Consider the following 16,196-nt stretch of genomic DNA (forward strand, 5'->3'; position numbering starts at 1 on the left):
CCTTCAATAAGCTACAAATATCACACTTCAAAAACGTTGACAGTAGATATACAAGATGTAAGTAACAACTGCCTTAAATCTTAATTACCTTAACCAGCTAAGCTTCCTGAGCGGCTAATGGTTGCCTAACTACACAACTATGTGGAATCCCATAGCACCTTAGACCCTATGCAGGCAAGTTGATGCCCTGTTAGGAAGGACATATTCAATTCTGCCTGCTGTATTGATGATCTGCACATCCAGGTGAATAAGGGACTTATTGAGTGAGTCAGTGTTGCTTGCAGTATTGAAGGCCTGCAGATCTAGCTGAGCCAGCATCTTACTACCACCCATGCCCCCCCCTGAATGAATCCATATCCTGTGACACATACCATTATTCTTCATGGGCTTAAAGATATTGGGGTAGTGGAGGAAGCCCTCCACTGGATTTCATATTTTCAAAAATGATCATACATCAGCTGTGACTCTTCCCCCATTACATTCTAAAATATCAGTATTAACTTGTGGAGTCCCAGAGGGTTACACACTATCCCCACTCATATTCAATATTTAGATCCAGCTAGTAATACAGCTAGTACATAGTCACAACATTAATCATTTTAACCATGCCAATGACACACAGATGGTCAAACCTTCTGATTCATCTCTGCCTGCAAATGAGCTCAAGCAAGGGTTGCCACACGTGCAAACATGCATGGATGCCAACCTGTTGAAAGTGAATCCCACCAAAATAGAAATTCTGATAGTGGGCTACCTGGCCTAATGAACTCAGACCCTTTCCCAGCCTTTTAGCAAGGTTAGAAATCTTGGGTCACATCAATAGTGTTCCCATTCACGCATTGCTTAGATTACAGCAGTCATTCAGATTGGATTGCATCACGTGCACACACTCTGAAAGCACATAGTCTATATCTAGATCTGTCAGCTTTCCTTCTGGCATGACCCCAATTTCTGAAGCCGAGCTCATATCACGCTGACTTAACAAATCTTGCACCGGCACTCATTTACAGAAGGAATCAATTTGAAGGATCCCTTCATTGGTCGCAATGCATTTTATGGATGTGGTCCAGGTTTCATACAAGATAGATGAATTTGCTATTCTCTGACTAGAGGTCATCTCACAATCATTTACTCTGTGTGCCCACATTTTAAAAAGGACAAGTTGGGGAAAGATAATTCTGGCTTCAGTTTACCCATTTTATGATAAAGGTGATAAAGGGTGGGGTATCAGGAATGCCCTCTCTCTGACTCACCAGTCTATCTACCAGTTTCACTAATTTAAAAAGAAGCAATCTGCCTTCACCCCTATTCGCCACATACCTGGAAATGTAACCACCTTGTTTTAGGACATATTTTTCTGTAGCATTTGGCAACAGTCAGTCATTGATGGTGACAGAGCGCTCTACAAGTTCCACAAAATAACATACTCTCTGTTAAATTTAAGCTGTTCATGCTCATTGAACCTGACTTCTCTCGCTTAATAAAGTTGGAGTTTCTGGGCTAGTTCCAAAGTATGACCTTGAAGGCGCTGTCGGAAACTACTAACAGAAGGTGGGCAAAGGAGGAATAGATAGGGAAAAGGAGCATAAGGATGTTGTAAAATCTGGCCCAGGCGGATATTGGGTGGTAAAACAGGTCACAACTCAAGGGGAAAAGGGCCCTGTTAAATGCTGGGAATCGCATTTTGTATACAGTAGGTATCATTGCCAGATGGTGTCCAGGGTTGCTGTAATGGTAGAAACAAAGAGAAAGGATTAGACTTCTAAGGGAATTGGGCAGGACTAGAAATAACTTGAAGCAGAGTGAAGAGGTTAGTTGGCAATGTTTTTCAGTGGATCTCCCCTTGGACTCATTTCTGCCTCTTTTGTGGGTAATTGTGGTTTGTGCCTCATTATATTTTTGGTGGTTTAGACCACTCCTACACCCTTCATTTGGGGTGTGAGCTTTGCTGACTTTCTTTCTGTTTTCTGCTTTTTCCAATTTGGCATTCCTCCTGTTCTCCTGTACAGCCGTGCCCCTTCTTCATGGCCTCTTGCAGGCTCAGGGTTCACTCTTCTTTGGCATGTCCCCATCAACATTTCCCTGGATGATCTCTTGAACAGCTGTGCACCCACTTGGCTTCGACTCTCCTGACCCTCTGCACTGGATCTCCTTGCATGCCCATTCCCTTCCAGCACCGCCAGTGCTTCTGCCCTGTTTTTACCTCTTTTTTTTTTTTTTTTTTTTATTGATTTGGCTGAATAATTCAACCTTTCAAACAGAGTAGTTTACATCAACAATAGTTTCATACATTGTCAATCTGAATAAAATTAATTTGATATAAAAAGTAAAATTAAAATGTTCAAATACGTAGTGTTACAAGTCTTGCATTCTTAGCTTGGTTGATCAGAGATCACATGATTAACAAATTGAACTAACGCAATTTGAACAGAGGAATGCGTGCTCGTCAGTAAGTAATTCTAAATTTTTTCAATAGAATATTCTGTGAAGAAGTTACATTTTGCATGAAAAAATTTGTACCTCACATTTTTCAGAGCTGGGCACTCAACCACTAAGTGACATAAAGTCTCAATTGTTTGGTAGTTAAGGTTTTTACCTCTACAATCTAGGTTATAATTCTGCACTTCTGTGGTCGTTTTCCCCTAAAGCATCAGGGAGTTTCTCTGTCTTACCCCTGGACTGTGGCGGACGTGAAGGGGCAGGTAAGGGTTAGAGAGGGACTGCTCTGTACTGAAGCCCTTAAACATTGATGCAGACAGTTAATGTGTGTTTTTATATATTTAACAGGAATCCTGTGAAGAACCTGCTCCTGACCTTCCTGACCTGTTTGCCTCCACACTTCTTCTGGACAGTGGAACTCTTGGGCATGACACTGACCCAGAAGCTCTAAGCGCTAGTAGGATGGATGGTGTAGGTGTCATAATCTATAAACAATACTGCCTAGTCGTGACAGAAGTAGCCTAGTGTCATCAAAATAGCCAATGAAAGTCAGGCCTAAGGACGCTTTTAGGTCAGCATGAGGTCTAACATATAAGTTAAACAGAATAGGGGTGAGGGAGGAGACCTGAGTAACTCTGCAGGGCAGAGAGCGAAAACTGCAATGAAAAATAACAGGTTTCAACCGCCTTAGCATGGCCCAAACAGAAAGTGGGATTGAATTTGTGGGCTGAGAAACCTATGGAGGTAAGGTGACCAAGCAAGGTGGGGTAGATGACTGGGTTGAAGGGCGCAGAGTGACCCAAAAGAATCAGGGTCCCTACACTACTGACATCTACCATCTGGCGAGAATAGTCCAGAACCATGGCTAATGTTGACCCAGAAGGTTTGTTGAGAGCCGTTCATTGCTGCACCCATGCCCAGCAGAAAGTCGACAAGGTCACAGCACTGTGGTGTAAAGTGATAATGTGTTCAAGCATCCTCGCAGGGGCATGGAGAAGGCACATGGGTCAAACCTTGGCTGGATTGGAAGAGCAATAAAAGGATTTTTGAGAACAGAACAGGAGTGAGGATAGTATTTTTTTAAGGCTAAAGGAGCAAGGGCTGTAACAAGTGAAGCATTGAGGAGCTAAAGAAAGGTGGGACAGATGCGCGCAAACACCAAGAAATAATCAAAGTTGGGAGAACCAATAAGGGTGGAAGTGGAGGGAGCAGGAATAGGAGAAAAGGGCTCATGAAGTGTGTCTGTGGGAGGGTAAAGAGGGGAGAACGGAGCAAAGATGTGTTACGTTTCCAAAGAAGACCAGTATTTCCTGGAGCTGCCAGGGGGTAGCAATGGATGTAGACGAAGCAGTGGAGGACGGGGGGGGGCGGGGGGATTGTATTCCTAAAAGATTTTTTATACGTGGAAATTGAAAAAGCTGCACCACCCTCCAATTCTTTCACAGGATTTGGTATGGGACTTTTTTTAAGACCAAAGTGGGGGTGGAAGGTTTGACACTGAATGCTTTGGTTCTGAGGGGGGGGGTTGGAGTCTAGAGGAGATGTCGGCCATTTATTAATGTTTAAGTAGGCAAGAATCAATTCAGGGGAAGGGGTGATAAAGGGTGGGGTCAAACGAGCCACTGTAAAGTCAACTGGGTGACATTCTTCCATGACCAGGCGTGAATGTTAGTTCAGGATGTGGTAGATAGAGAAGGGTCACAATGGGGGAATTGGAATGAAGTAGATTAATTAAATCCAGGTGATAGATAAAGGAGATAATGAGGCGACCAGTGTGTTACTGCCAAAAATGAGACCACGGTTATTCCAGCATAATGGGGAGGCCAAAGGACAGATTGGATGAGGCCTGGGAGTTTCCAAGGAGTTAAGCACGACAGTGGAATACTGATGAGAGGGGAAATGAGACAATAAATCAGAATGACTTAAAAGAATAAGATCTGTCAGTGCAATTGGTTCAGAAAAGCAAAAGAAACAACACGTCACGCCCAGGCGGGTGACAACAAAATGAGAGCTCCAGAAATCATTCCTCCCACAGTAAGAACAGAAAACGTAGTCCCATGGTGCATATCTGTAAGTCACACACTGTTTTCAGACTTTAGCTTTCACAGTACATTACTAAGTAGCCCCAACTAAGCATATATTTTCCTCTAAAAAAGACATTTTCAGTCCATTCGTCCCATATGACTTCGCTTCCCAACCAGAATCACCACTCTGTTATAAATCAAAACCCTACCTGGGAGATGGATTGGATGGGAATGTGAAGGCGCCTCCTCGCAGAGATTTCCGATGCTTGGGGGTTGATGGGGGGCCGGGAGCAAACACCATGTCTATTCTGCAAAATGAGAACACAGAACACATAAGGAAGGCTGACATCTATCCCTGGAAGTCATTAGAGACATATAAGACATTACACCTAATAGCACAACTTCATAGTCATAATAACCCAAATGTTATATTTTCCATTGCCCTAACACTGTGCATTTGCAACCCAAGAGGAATCGTACACTGGCCTGCCAAGCATGAAGCGCGGCATCGATTTACCAGCAAATATTGTGTTGGCATGTCAGGAGTCAAAAGTCAGAACACTAGTTAATTTACTATATATTTTACTCATTGCTGCTGTGCGGATAATACATTGATGTGTTGTATGTTTGCAGTATAGAAAAGCTGTTTGTGTATTTTGATTATTTCAAACCACTTCAATACAAGTTTGGCGGTATTAGCTCTGTTAATACTCTCCTTATTTGAACAAAGTGCTCTAATGAAATCATGATCAATATCATGGACACATCAGGGTCACTTATGGCCAATCATTGAGAAACAAAATGGTAACTGCAGTTTGTCAATGAATGTGGTATGTTCATTATGTTTCCATAACTTGTCTTGTTTATGCCTACAAAGTTGTACCCGGTATTCCCCAATAACATCAAAAGCAAACACTGCGAAGCCCACTTCACCAATTATTTTTCAATGTCAACATTCTGAGAAAAAATAAATTCGATGCTATGGGCGGTGCAGTGATTTTTTTCGATGATTCACGTAGAACTTTTCTACTCTATCATTGTGCAGTATCCGAACACCGATAAGAGCATGACCATTCTCCTCCCTGCCTTCAAGCTACTAAGACACTGCAGAGAACATGTGCATGGGAAAAGATTTCTCTATACCTGACAGCTTTCCTCCTGTGACATCCATACCAGCTTTCCATAGTCTCCTCTATCCCCTGACTGGTAGTCCTCCTTTTGACTCACAAAAATGAAGGTGGGTCTGACAGGTGGCATAAGGCCAACTATGCATGATCATCTGCCAGTGGAGCTTTCCTGGCAGATGGGAATTAATTCCATTCAATAGTTACCAAAACTCCTCAAATGTAGTAGCACAGTAAAGCTGAGAACTAGTACAGAGTGGGAGTCATTGGTCAGAGATGGGAGAAACTACATTGTTTAATGTGCTTTATTCAAGCATCAGCAACGCCCACACTTAACTTTTCTTGGATATATTAAGGGCAAGGTCGCATTCAACATTTTTTGATGCTCTCTTTGGTAGCATTGCTGATTTTAAGGCTCGACCATTCTAGAAGTTCTGGCTGATGAAGGAAACAACAAGAACATTGTAAAGAATTAAGAGGAAGGGAAGGAAAGGTCCAGACAAAAGAAGTAATAAAACAACACATAACTGTTAACCTTATCTGCAAAATATCAGGATTGAAAATAGCTGTATTCAGGCTGAAAATAAGCATTAGCCTTCAATAGAAGGGGGGCTGGGGCAACACAAAGCTTTATTCAAATACATGCCAATACATTCTATTAGGGAGGAAACAAAGGCTGAATTTTTATATATGGATATTGATTGTGAGACACATAATAAGGTTTATGTCACATGAGTGAGTGCACCAGGCTGACATGATGGAATAGGAGAGACGTATTGCATATCAAGCATTTTTGTTGTTGTTACTTCAATTGAACTCAAAACAACACCCCTTTCCATCAAGAGAAATTTAACATCGTCTCATTTGATTTGCCATTACGCTGCACACCACAAATGTGTGTATCTACTCTAATTTCAATTTTAAACAGCTACAATTCCACTACTAATCACCAATCAAGACCAGCAAACTTGATGCTGTAGTCATATATATGTTGTTTTCCTTGCAGCTTGTACTATTGACTTACTATCTCTTCTCTCCCTTCTACACTCCACAATATCAGCACGTTTTCATTGGTGTGGCTGAGTCTTCGGCCCTCATTATAAGTCTGCTGTTCCGGAAATAAGGTGCCGGTAACAATGTTACTAGCACCGTTTCCTGACCAGCAAACTACAAGTCTGCCGTGAGGGGCAGTGAACTATCGGCAGTTCCTGCCCCTACCAGCAGATTTTTCATTGAAGCACCAGCACCATTACTAACGGTGCCAGTGCTTCAGTGTTCCCATTCCCATGGAGTCGGGAAGGGGAACTTACCGTTCCTCCGCCGCCCATAATATCCCAGTATTACCGGTCTATCGGTTGGTGGAAACGGTAAGCCGAGTTTGCCAGTAGGCCGCCAGTAGCACCGGTGGACTACCGGCAACGTCATAATTAGGGTCTTGGTGTCTTTAAAGAATTCTGATGTAGGTGAATATATTATTCAAACCTGTGTTGCTCTGCGTTCTCTTGCTTCCAAGACGATCACATTGCCATGAGTTATCCTCCCGAGACCTTGTTAGAAAAGATGTGGTTTTATCTTTCTGGAAGTCCTACTTTTGAGCTCATTAAAAATTATTCAATTTGATATAACAAAATAACAGAAGTTGGACTTTTCTTTGTGGGGGCATCTTGGCTGGTACATTGTTGCAAATATGTTTAAAGGTACAGGTAACAGATAGTCTATTTGCACTGCATTACACATTTACCTACCTTGACTGAAGATATTTAATTCTAGCAAGCATATCCAGATGTCCTGCTGAATACTGCTCAATGACATCCTTCACATCATAAGGCCTCAAAGTCTCCTTGAACTTTTTCTTATAGAGAAGAAATTGCATTATCCTGTAGCGGGAACATATATTGAAAATATATGAATAATGCACCATAAACTAATTATATACACTTCTGTGGATTGACATGAATACATATTGGATCAGGTTTACCTTACATAATCATACATCATTTAAAAACAGGAATGTGTAGCATGAAACAGTGACATGCATGTTCATCTGTAGACTTATTTATTGTATTCATGTTGTCGTATGTCAAAGCAACAAAAATAAAGAACAGACAGAAGAAAGGGTTATGGCAAGAAAAAGGGAGAAGAAAAAGGAAGATACATGTGGCTTCCGGTAAAGAGACAATAAAGGACATAGTTGGTGGAAACATTCCTTCAAGCAGCTCCCACATAAAAAGAAAAAAGGGTCTGCCATGACTTTGATTCAGGACAATGTAGCCACGGCATTAGGTGTTACTACAGTTAAAGCCATGATATCCTAACGTGGAACCGATACAAGTAATTGTCTGACTTGTTCTAAGGGTACTGCTACAATTAGTATTAGAAAATCAGGAATGACCCTGAATAAACCATCCCGCATCTAGGTGGGCCTGGATTTTAACATCCTATTACATCTGTATATGATTTTTTTTCCTCAGAGTATTGTCAAATGTGATGTTAAACTGAAACCACAGCACTGACTAAAATGTGTGGGATGCACACACAAGACCTTTGATTTTGCGTGAGACTTATTAAGGTCTGGAGAAAATAAATGTTATGCTTGGCAAGGTGAAGTGACAGACCTTCAGGAAGGCAAGACATATAGGTTCTCATTTCAGTTTTGCTGGTCCGGTGGGGGAAAGAGCTGGAAGTAAATGAGACCCCTACCAGCAAATAAATGCCAGAATTACCGTCACCAATTTTTTGCAGAAATCCCCTCCATGGAATCCTGTAGGACTCCATGGAATGGGGATTTACTGCCCTTTCTGCTGCCTGTACTATCCCAGTACTTCCGGCATATCAGGTGGTGGAGACGGTAGGGGCAGTTTGTAGTATCCTGCTGGAATTACTGGGGGGATACGGGCAAAATTGTAATAAGGCAAACAGACTCTAGCAGTAACTGAATGCATTGCACATATGCCATAGGGCGACATTGAGGTGACAGGAAAAGAAGAGACTCTCTTGGTGTAGCTAGTGCTACTGTGTTGACACACTGACCTGACCTTGAGGACATTCAGGGATACAGGAGATAACTATCCGTGTTCATCTCTCGAAGTAAATAAAATATGCAGGTGCCCTTGGGAGACACTTTGGAACAGACATTCCGAGATACCATTTCTTGCATTGAGGGAACTGCACAGGTGCATGTACGTAAAACTCAGTTGAAGGGAGGAGTAGAGGATCCCTCGGTGCACCTTGTGCTTTTGTTGACATGCTCATGTAACTCTCACGGTGGCAGGGAGGCAGGATATAGCAGGCTGTCCGTGTCCGTCTTGAACTGATTGAGTGGTGCACGTGCCCCAGGGCAATACTTGGGTGTAGGGAGGAGCAGAGAATCCCTGAACACAACGTGTGATGTTGTGTTGACAGTGACATGACACGTTTGCTGAGAGAAAGGTGCAGACTTCATGGAGGTGGGAGATAACTATACAATTATGTTCATCTCTTGAATTGAGATAACTTTGCGGGTGTCCTTGGGTGAGATTCTGGTGCACATTCAGGGAGTCATGACACAAGATAACATCTCTTGAACTGCAGGGAGGAGCAAAGAAGGCATCCAAGTACCTTGTGCTACACATGCCCAAGTGACAATTGTGGTGGGAGGGAGTGTCAGACATCCAGGGAGGGAGGAGATACCCACCAGGGCCGTCTCTTGACGTGAGTGAACAGAGCATGTGCAGACAATGTCTGGAGTACCAAAACGATTGAGAGGAAGGGGCAGATGTGCTGCTAGTGGTCTCTTTACAACAGCTGCAGCACTTGCTGTGTGCACTGATGAAGCCTGAATATCACAAGGCCAATTGAAGGTATCATCAACTCATCATTCCACCTCCACCCCTCAAGTAGTTCTGAGGAGCATACAGTGCAAGTACACAATAATTGTGCATCTGGACCTTCAGAGGAGGAGGCACTTTCAAATCCACGCACGATTGCATGGGATGATGAGCAAATCTCTTGTAAGGAAGATTGAGACATAATAACACACAGTGCACCTGAACTGCAGGTGGACTTCGAAAGTGCCTGACCTCATCAACTCCAATCCACTGAGGAGAATTCTTACAAAAAACAAAGATGTTTGTGATGACATGGAAAATGATGATTAGATAAAGATTACGATCTATCAGAGCCTGCACAGAAATGTTCATTGCTGCTGGAAATCAGTGGAAGTTGTGGTAAAAAGCAGACTGGGAAGGCCACTAGGAATGCGTAGGTAGTTGAAGCTTGTTCTCCACCTCTGTACCATCTCTTTAAACTATAGCTTCCTGACACAGATCAGATTGTGCAACATATCATCAAGTGCCACTCAAAAGAAAACCACCAGCAGCATCATCAGTACCCCTGTCAGAAGAACCCAGTCTCTGTGTTGTTAGCCCTCACTAAAAATCCAAACATTGGCACTATAGCTCACAGAATAAAATGCCAATGAATCTAGACACTTGCACACTATGCCAAACATCTGTGAGCCAAGGAAATACAGGGACCAACTTGGGCACCATATCTTTGCAGAATGATGTAATGCAACACCATGCACAGGCATGGCAAGAACTAAAAAGACCTGAAGTCCATCCTTCCCCAAACCAAATGACAAACCGCATAACAGCACCAGTCTGCACAATTAAGCTGTTGCCCTGCTTGGGACACAAAGCCTGTCTCCTATTACCACAGCAATGAATGACAGTAGCACCCAATTGCGTGACGCCAGTTTTGTGGAAACATTTCCGCTTTGATCAAAGTATCCCAGGTCACAAAACCGAGAGTGCCCGCGAAATGCAAATCTTGCTATTATGTTGGTACCAGACCTCTTGCACTTCTCTTTCATTGCAAATCCTGGATTCCAGCAGCCAATAGGAATTTCCCAGCTGAGGCACCTGAATTGCATATCTCCATTATGGTCACAGTGGTACTGGCACTACAGCAGTCTGGGTGTCCAAAAATACACTACACGGCCACCACTGCACGCTATGTTGCCTTTCCATTCTCTACCAGGCAAGAGGGTGCTGAAATAATGCAAGGGCTCAGCAGATGCTTGTCCAACACCAGGCAACACTTTGCAGGCAAGGATTTCAGTTACAAAGCCACAAGGGAGATGATATATGGAAGAGGTGCAGGAAAAGTGGCTAAGGCTTCGTAATGTGCAGTTGGGATTTGTCAAGACAGACAATGGATCAAATGTCATGACTGCCTTGGCAATTGACAATACCACATCCCCTGCTTTGCACGTGCTACACCCAGTTGTCAAAGCAAATGGTTGCAGTGGCACAAATTACCTTAAAAAGGAAAATGACCAATTATGTTAACAATAAAACTTGACAATAATGTTACAGAAACAAATATTAGTAAGATTGGAGGATGAGTGCCGAGAAATGGACAGCGACACGAAGAATCTTTAATTTATTGAGTAAATAAGTACCTGGCAGCTCGGATTGCAGATTTTATTGTCGGGATTAAGTCTTCTAAAAGGAAGTCATTAGTGTATCCCCTGTCTTCAGCCATGGGGTCCCCGCCAGCCCCAGCGTCTGTAAATATCAAAACACTTCCACGTTACATTCTTAAATACATCGGCAGGGGGTTTATACATTGCTTGCAGCTATTCTTTTCGATTCATTGGCTGGAACGCCAAGAAAAAACGTAAAACAATGAGCTGAAAAACATCACACCTTTATGAACTTCATTTAAAGAACCAGTTAATTATTGAAAGCCTCTTTACTCTGGTATGCAATGGGCTGCAGTTGCTTGCTATGGTATAAATTCCGACTACCAGGGAAGCAAGTCACAGTCTGCAATTTAAGTAGATGTTTTAAAACCAGTCAGTACTAAATTGATGGCCACGCCATTTGACATTTGCAACATCGAGGGCATATACACATTTAATGATACAATGGATGCATAACTGAGTGTGGAATGGTAATGTTCTAGTGTGTTTCTGTTGGTATTACCCCGGGGTGATCACACCTGCTTGCATACTGTACCGCCATACCACTTTACGACAGTTCCATGTGATTTCTCCGAGTGTTTTTCATCGCGGTCGATTGCATATTCGATTGCATCGAAGCTCTCTTTTATTCGATTGCATCGAAGCTCTCTTTTATTCGATTGCATCGAAGCTCTCTTTTATTAACGGTTGATTTTGCCACAAAATATGTGAGGGGGGCCACCTTTAATCCCCCTTGCTCCAACTACATGAATTAGTAGCCCAAACTCACCCCCATATATATTTAAGGCAAAATCTGTTAATAAAAACTCAATGAAATCTGCTGCAGCGAAACCTCCCATTCCCCCTCACGGCTTTTGGAGAAAATGGCAGACTGCGCTACTACGTATAGCGTGCTTGGCAGTGCAGCAGCCCCAGGGGCCATGGCAGATGTTGCTGGAGCTGGAGAAGTTGCAACGATGCTTCTGTGAGTGGCCAGCATGCAACAAGAGGTGCCCCTGTGCTCCTGGGGCCCTGCAGTGCCCTTTGGTGACAGCCATTCACAGTAGTCAGGCACTGAGAGCGGGCAGGGATAGGAGTACAGTAGGATCGAGGGTGGGAATTCATGAGGGTTTGCTGGTGGTACCAATTATCGTAAGAGTGATCACCCTGGCCAGTATAACATGGATTCTGTAGATGGACACAAAGCAGAACCGTGCAAGGGAATTTCCTCCACTAAACCCTCATTACCGTTACAAAAATCGAAAACTGCCAAACAATCCCTGCAGATGAAATTCTTAAACTAATTCAAGATAGTGGCCCAATAGGAGTGGGGTGATGGCCCTGTTCCAAATGCAGGCTGGGTCCCCCACTCCAATGCTGAGAGTGGGGAAGGAGATGTGCAGTTAATATTAGTGCAGGTGCAGCATAATTGGCTATGGTATGCCTTCTGGCTCACCTCTCAGAGCTGGGGTTGCTTGTGGTCCTGCCTGGGCCTAGGGATCTCAAGCTACACCTCACTAGTGATGCCCAATGAAGCTGAAATGTGATAATGGTCTCATGTGGAAGAGATGTGACCAATGAGTTCAGGCTATACTGCCCCAATTGGGATGGGACGGAGCCTGATTTGTATTTAGGCTTTCCCTTTTCAGTAATGGCTTTGCAGGCTGAAGAAGGATAGACTGGAGGGTTGCCCAGAGCTATGCCAGTTATTACGAATAATTTGAAATGTTCCAGCCATGACCTCTTTTGTTTTGCTTAGTAACCCAGCATGGGGTATGCCCAGATATTGGTCCTGAGCCTAGTGACGATAGCTACACCTCACTGATTATGCAGAATGAGGAGGAAACTGAGGTTGCTTCTGGTCTTGTGCAGAAGGGATGTGACCAAGCAGATTGGCCTGGGACCATCCCTGATTTGCATATGGTCTTTGCTCTTTCTGTAACGACTGGACAGGCTGAATAAGAATACTATGGGGGGTTGGCCATAGACTTGCCAGAGGTTAAGATCAATTTTAAACCTTCCAGCCATCACTTCTTTTGTTTTGCTTAGTTACCTCTTGCTACGTCAGAGTGTGCAGTACTGTTTCATCACCATTGCCAGGGCACAGACACAGTGCATTTTAGTAATGATGCATTTGAGGTCACAGGTCTTATTAGCTATCACATTTTGGCACTTGTCCTGCCTAGCTTTACTCTGGCGAGCATTTCATCCAAGGCATAGTCCTGTACGTGCACCCGAGAAACCCTTGGCTGCTCAGGGCTAGTGTGGCCAAAAGGTAAGCTGTTCACGTGCATGTCCCCTCACACTGTTGGTTATGGAGGCACCACAGGTTGGTGGCAGACTATCATGTGTAATTCTAGGAGGGTACATTCCTACTGAGAACCCATGTGCAAGATCCAGTGCTGATACCAGCAGGCTAATGTTGTGCCCTTGTAACGCTCACCTGATTCTCGCAGAGGCGCCGGTCCTGACTGGGCGACTACCGTATCTTCAAAAGTGATGTGCACCACCCGGTTGGCTCTTTGGGCTGGACCTCTGTGCACTGTATGCCTGACTCGAAGAGTAAGATGTCTGCAGATAGAAAATATGGGATTAGTGAACTCGGGTTATTGGGGTGTCCCTATCTCTTTCATCTTTTCCTCTCCTGTAGAACCCCAAAGGTTAACGCTCTCACCTTAGGTAAGTGAACAGCCGAGCTCTCCATCTGCCTCGGGGCAGGGTGCTGTAACCAGTTTCTTCACTGGATAGGTAGCGCAGGCCTCTTGACTTCAGAGGACTGCTGTCCATCGTTTACTTCACTAACGGTGAGTTCCGAATATTTCAAATGTCTTTAAAAGTCTTTTGTAATGCTGTCTCTTATTTTGCAGGGTTCCGGCGATGGCGGTTGACTGGCTGAAGTGAGTTGAGGATGGACCCGTATGCGGAATAGTAGCGCCTGGAAGCGCGTAAGTAAGCGCTTGTTGCTTGCTTCACGATGCGCACTAACTGTCCTTTTATTTTGCAGGTACCAGTTCGGAGCTGCTGAAGGATGCCGGAATGCCCACTGAGTTCGGCGTGGATGGAGTAATGGCACATGAGTATTGAACGTTACCCAATGTCTTTAAACACACCGTCTTTTGTCTTACAGATGCGGGATGCAGCGCCGAAGGCCTCCGGAGCGTGCAAAGAGTTGGTAAGCTTTTGTCTTTCAGATGCCGGAATGCAGTGCGATGACCTCCGGAGCGCGTGAAGAGTAGGTAAGCCTTTGTCTTTCAGATGCAGGAATGCTGCGCGAGGCGTTGATGACAGCCGATGGACCAGGTAAGAGATGCGCTGTCACTGAAGACCGTAGTGCTAACCTGTTCATTCTTGTCTTTATAGATGTTGCTGAAGACTGGATTCAGGATGGTAAGCCTTTTTCCTTTAGGCCCAGGATCAGATGCAGAAGACACGATGAGCGTTCTGCTGCAGAGGATGCAGAATAACGCAAAGCAAGATTCATCCATCGGGTGTGGTTTAAATAGCCTCCTGTAGTGCTTAGGTGTCTCCTTCCACAGCCACGCCTAGGTAAGAAAAGAGTTCCTGCTTTCCAGAAGAGTTCCAGTGTTCTGAACCTAGGGAGTGGCTCCTGCCCCACCCAACAGGAAAAGTAGTCCCAAACAGAAGAGGATCAGGGGTTCAACTGGCAGGCAAGTAAGCAGCATGGTCTGCTGCAGGTAAGTCCACCCAAGCATTATGAGCCCGGCGCTTGCAGCGCTGGGACTGGGCATATTTATGAGCCTGGCGCCACCGGCGCCAGGACAGGGTCCAAAAGGTCCCAATTGGGACTGGCTGGCACTCGGAACCTGGGTTATGGGTCTGCTTCCAAGGGAGTTGAGTAAGTCCTGGCCTTTTGGAAGCAGAGATCATGACAGTACCCCCCCTCAAGGCCCCTCCCAAACCGGGCTTCCCTGGGGGTTTTGGCTTGTCAGGAAATGTTTGATGAAATCTTTTGATTAGACGAGGAGCGTGGACATATTCTGCAGGTTCCCAGGATCTTTCTTGAGGGCCGTAGCCTTTCCAGTCAATTAGGTAAAATAGCTTAGATTTGGAGATCTTAGAGTCCAGGATGCTTTTGACTTCAAACTCGAGTTCTCCATCAACTAGGATAGGTTTTGGGGATTTAGTTAGTCGGGTTTGAGGTTGCACGGGTTTTAAAAGAGAGACGTGGAAGACCGGTTGTATCTTCATGTGAGGCGGCAAGTCCAACTTGACCGCTACTGGGTTTACTATGGTAGTGATGGAATAGGGACCAAGGTATCTTGGGTTGAATGTGCGTGGTCCTTTTAGAGGTAGATATTTGGTGGATAACCAGACTTGATCTCCTACTTGATATTGGGGGGCTTCCTTCCGATGTTGATCTGCTCCTTTCTTGTATTGTTCTTTAGCCCTTTGAAGGTGAGAAACGGCTTCCTTAAAAGCTTGGCTGATTGTAGAGTGCAGGTAGTCTACTGCTGGTGTTCCAAGATCTTGGGGTGGATCCAACTCTGAGGTTCGAGGGTGACAGCCGTATAAAAGAAAAAACGGGGTTTTCCCAGTTCCTGAGTGGACAGAGTTGTTGTAGGCATATTCGGCTATCCAAAGGATATCTTTCCAAGTTTTTTCAGTTTGTTGCAGCATGCAGCGTAAATACTGTTCCAGAGTTTGATTGGTCCTCTCGGTTTGTCCGTCGGTTTAAGGGTGGTGACTGGTCGATAATCTCACATCAATTTGAGCCGACCGACAACAACTTCGCCAAAAATGAGAAATGAATTGACTACCTCGATCCGAAATTAGCACTGAAGGAAAACCGTGCAGTCGGACAATGTTTTCGAGAAATTTTCGGGCCACAGTTGTTGCTGTTGGCAAGCCTTTGAGTGGAATGAAATGCGCCATCTTGGAGAATAAGTCCACGATTACCAGGATCGTATTGTATCCGGAGCATGGAGGTAGGTCGGTGATGAAGTCCATAGAAAGCGTATGCCAAGGGCGAGGTGGGATGTCAATAGGGCGTAAGAGGCCGGCTGGTCTTTCCTTTTGACTCTTGTTTTGGGCGCATACTCCACAGGACATTATAAAGTCTCTGATATCTTTTTTCCAAGACGGCCACCAGAAGTAGCGCTTGATCTTTTCTGAGGTTTTGGCCATACCGGGATGTCCTTCCAT

The 16,196-nt window shown here is 44.4% G+C and overlaps 1 protein-coding gene across 3 annotated transcripts in view; it reads right to left on the minus strand.

Moving 5' to 3' along the window:
• Window positions 1-16,196, minus strand: part of KCNQ3 (potassium voltage-gated channel subfamily Q member 3) — a 1,253,156-nt gene that overhangs the window by 112,743 nt on the left and 1,124,217 nt on the right. For all 3 annotated transcript variants that reach the window (XM_069621644.1, XM_069621646.1, XM_069621645.1), the window contains 3 exons: window positions 11,031-11,136; window positions 7,333-7,464; window positions 4,673-4,771 (listed from right to left, as the gene is read on the minus strand). In XM_069621644.1, coding sequence (XP_069477745.1) covers window positions 4,673-4,771; window positions 7,333-7,464; window positions 11,031-11,136 — 337 coding nt within the window. The remainder of the gene's footprint in view (window positions 1-4,672; window positions 4,772-7,332; window positions 7,465-11,030; window positions 11,137-16,196) is intronic.

This window comes from Ambystoma mexicanum, chromosome 5q, assembly GCF_040938575.1.
Source record: "Ambystoma mexicanum isolate Mex_15411 chromosome 5q, UKY_AmexF1_1, whole genome shotgun sequence".
In the NCBI taxonomy this organism is placed as follows: Eukaryota; Metazoa; Chordata; class Amphibia; order Caudata; family Ambystomatidae; genus Ambystoma; species Ambystoma mexicanum.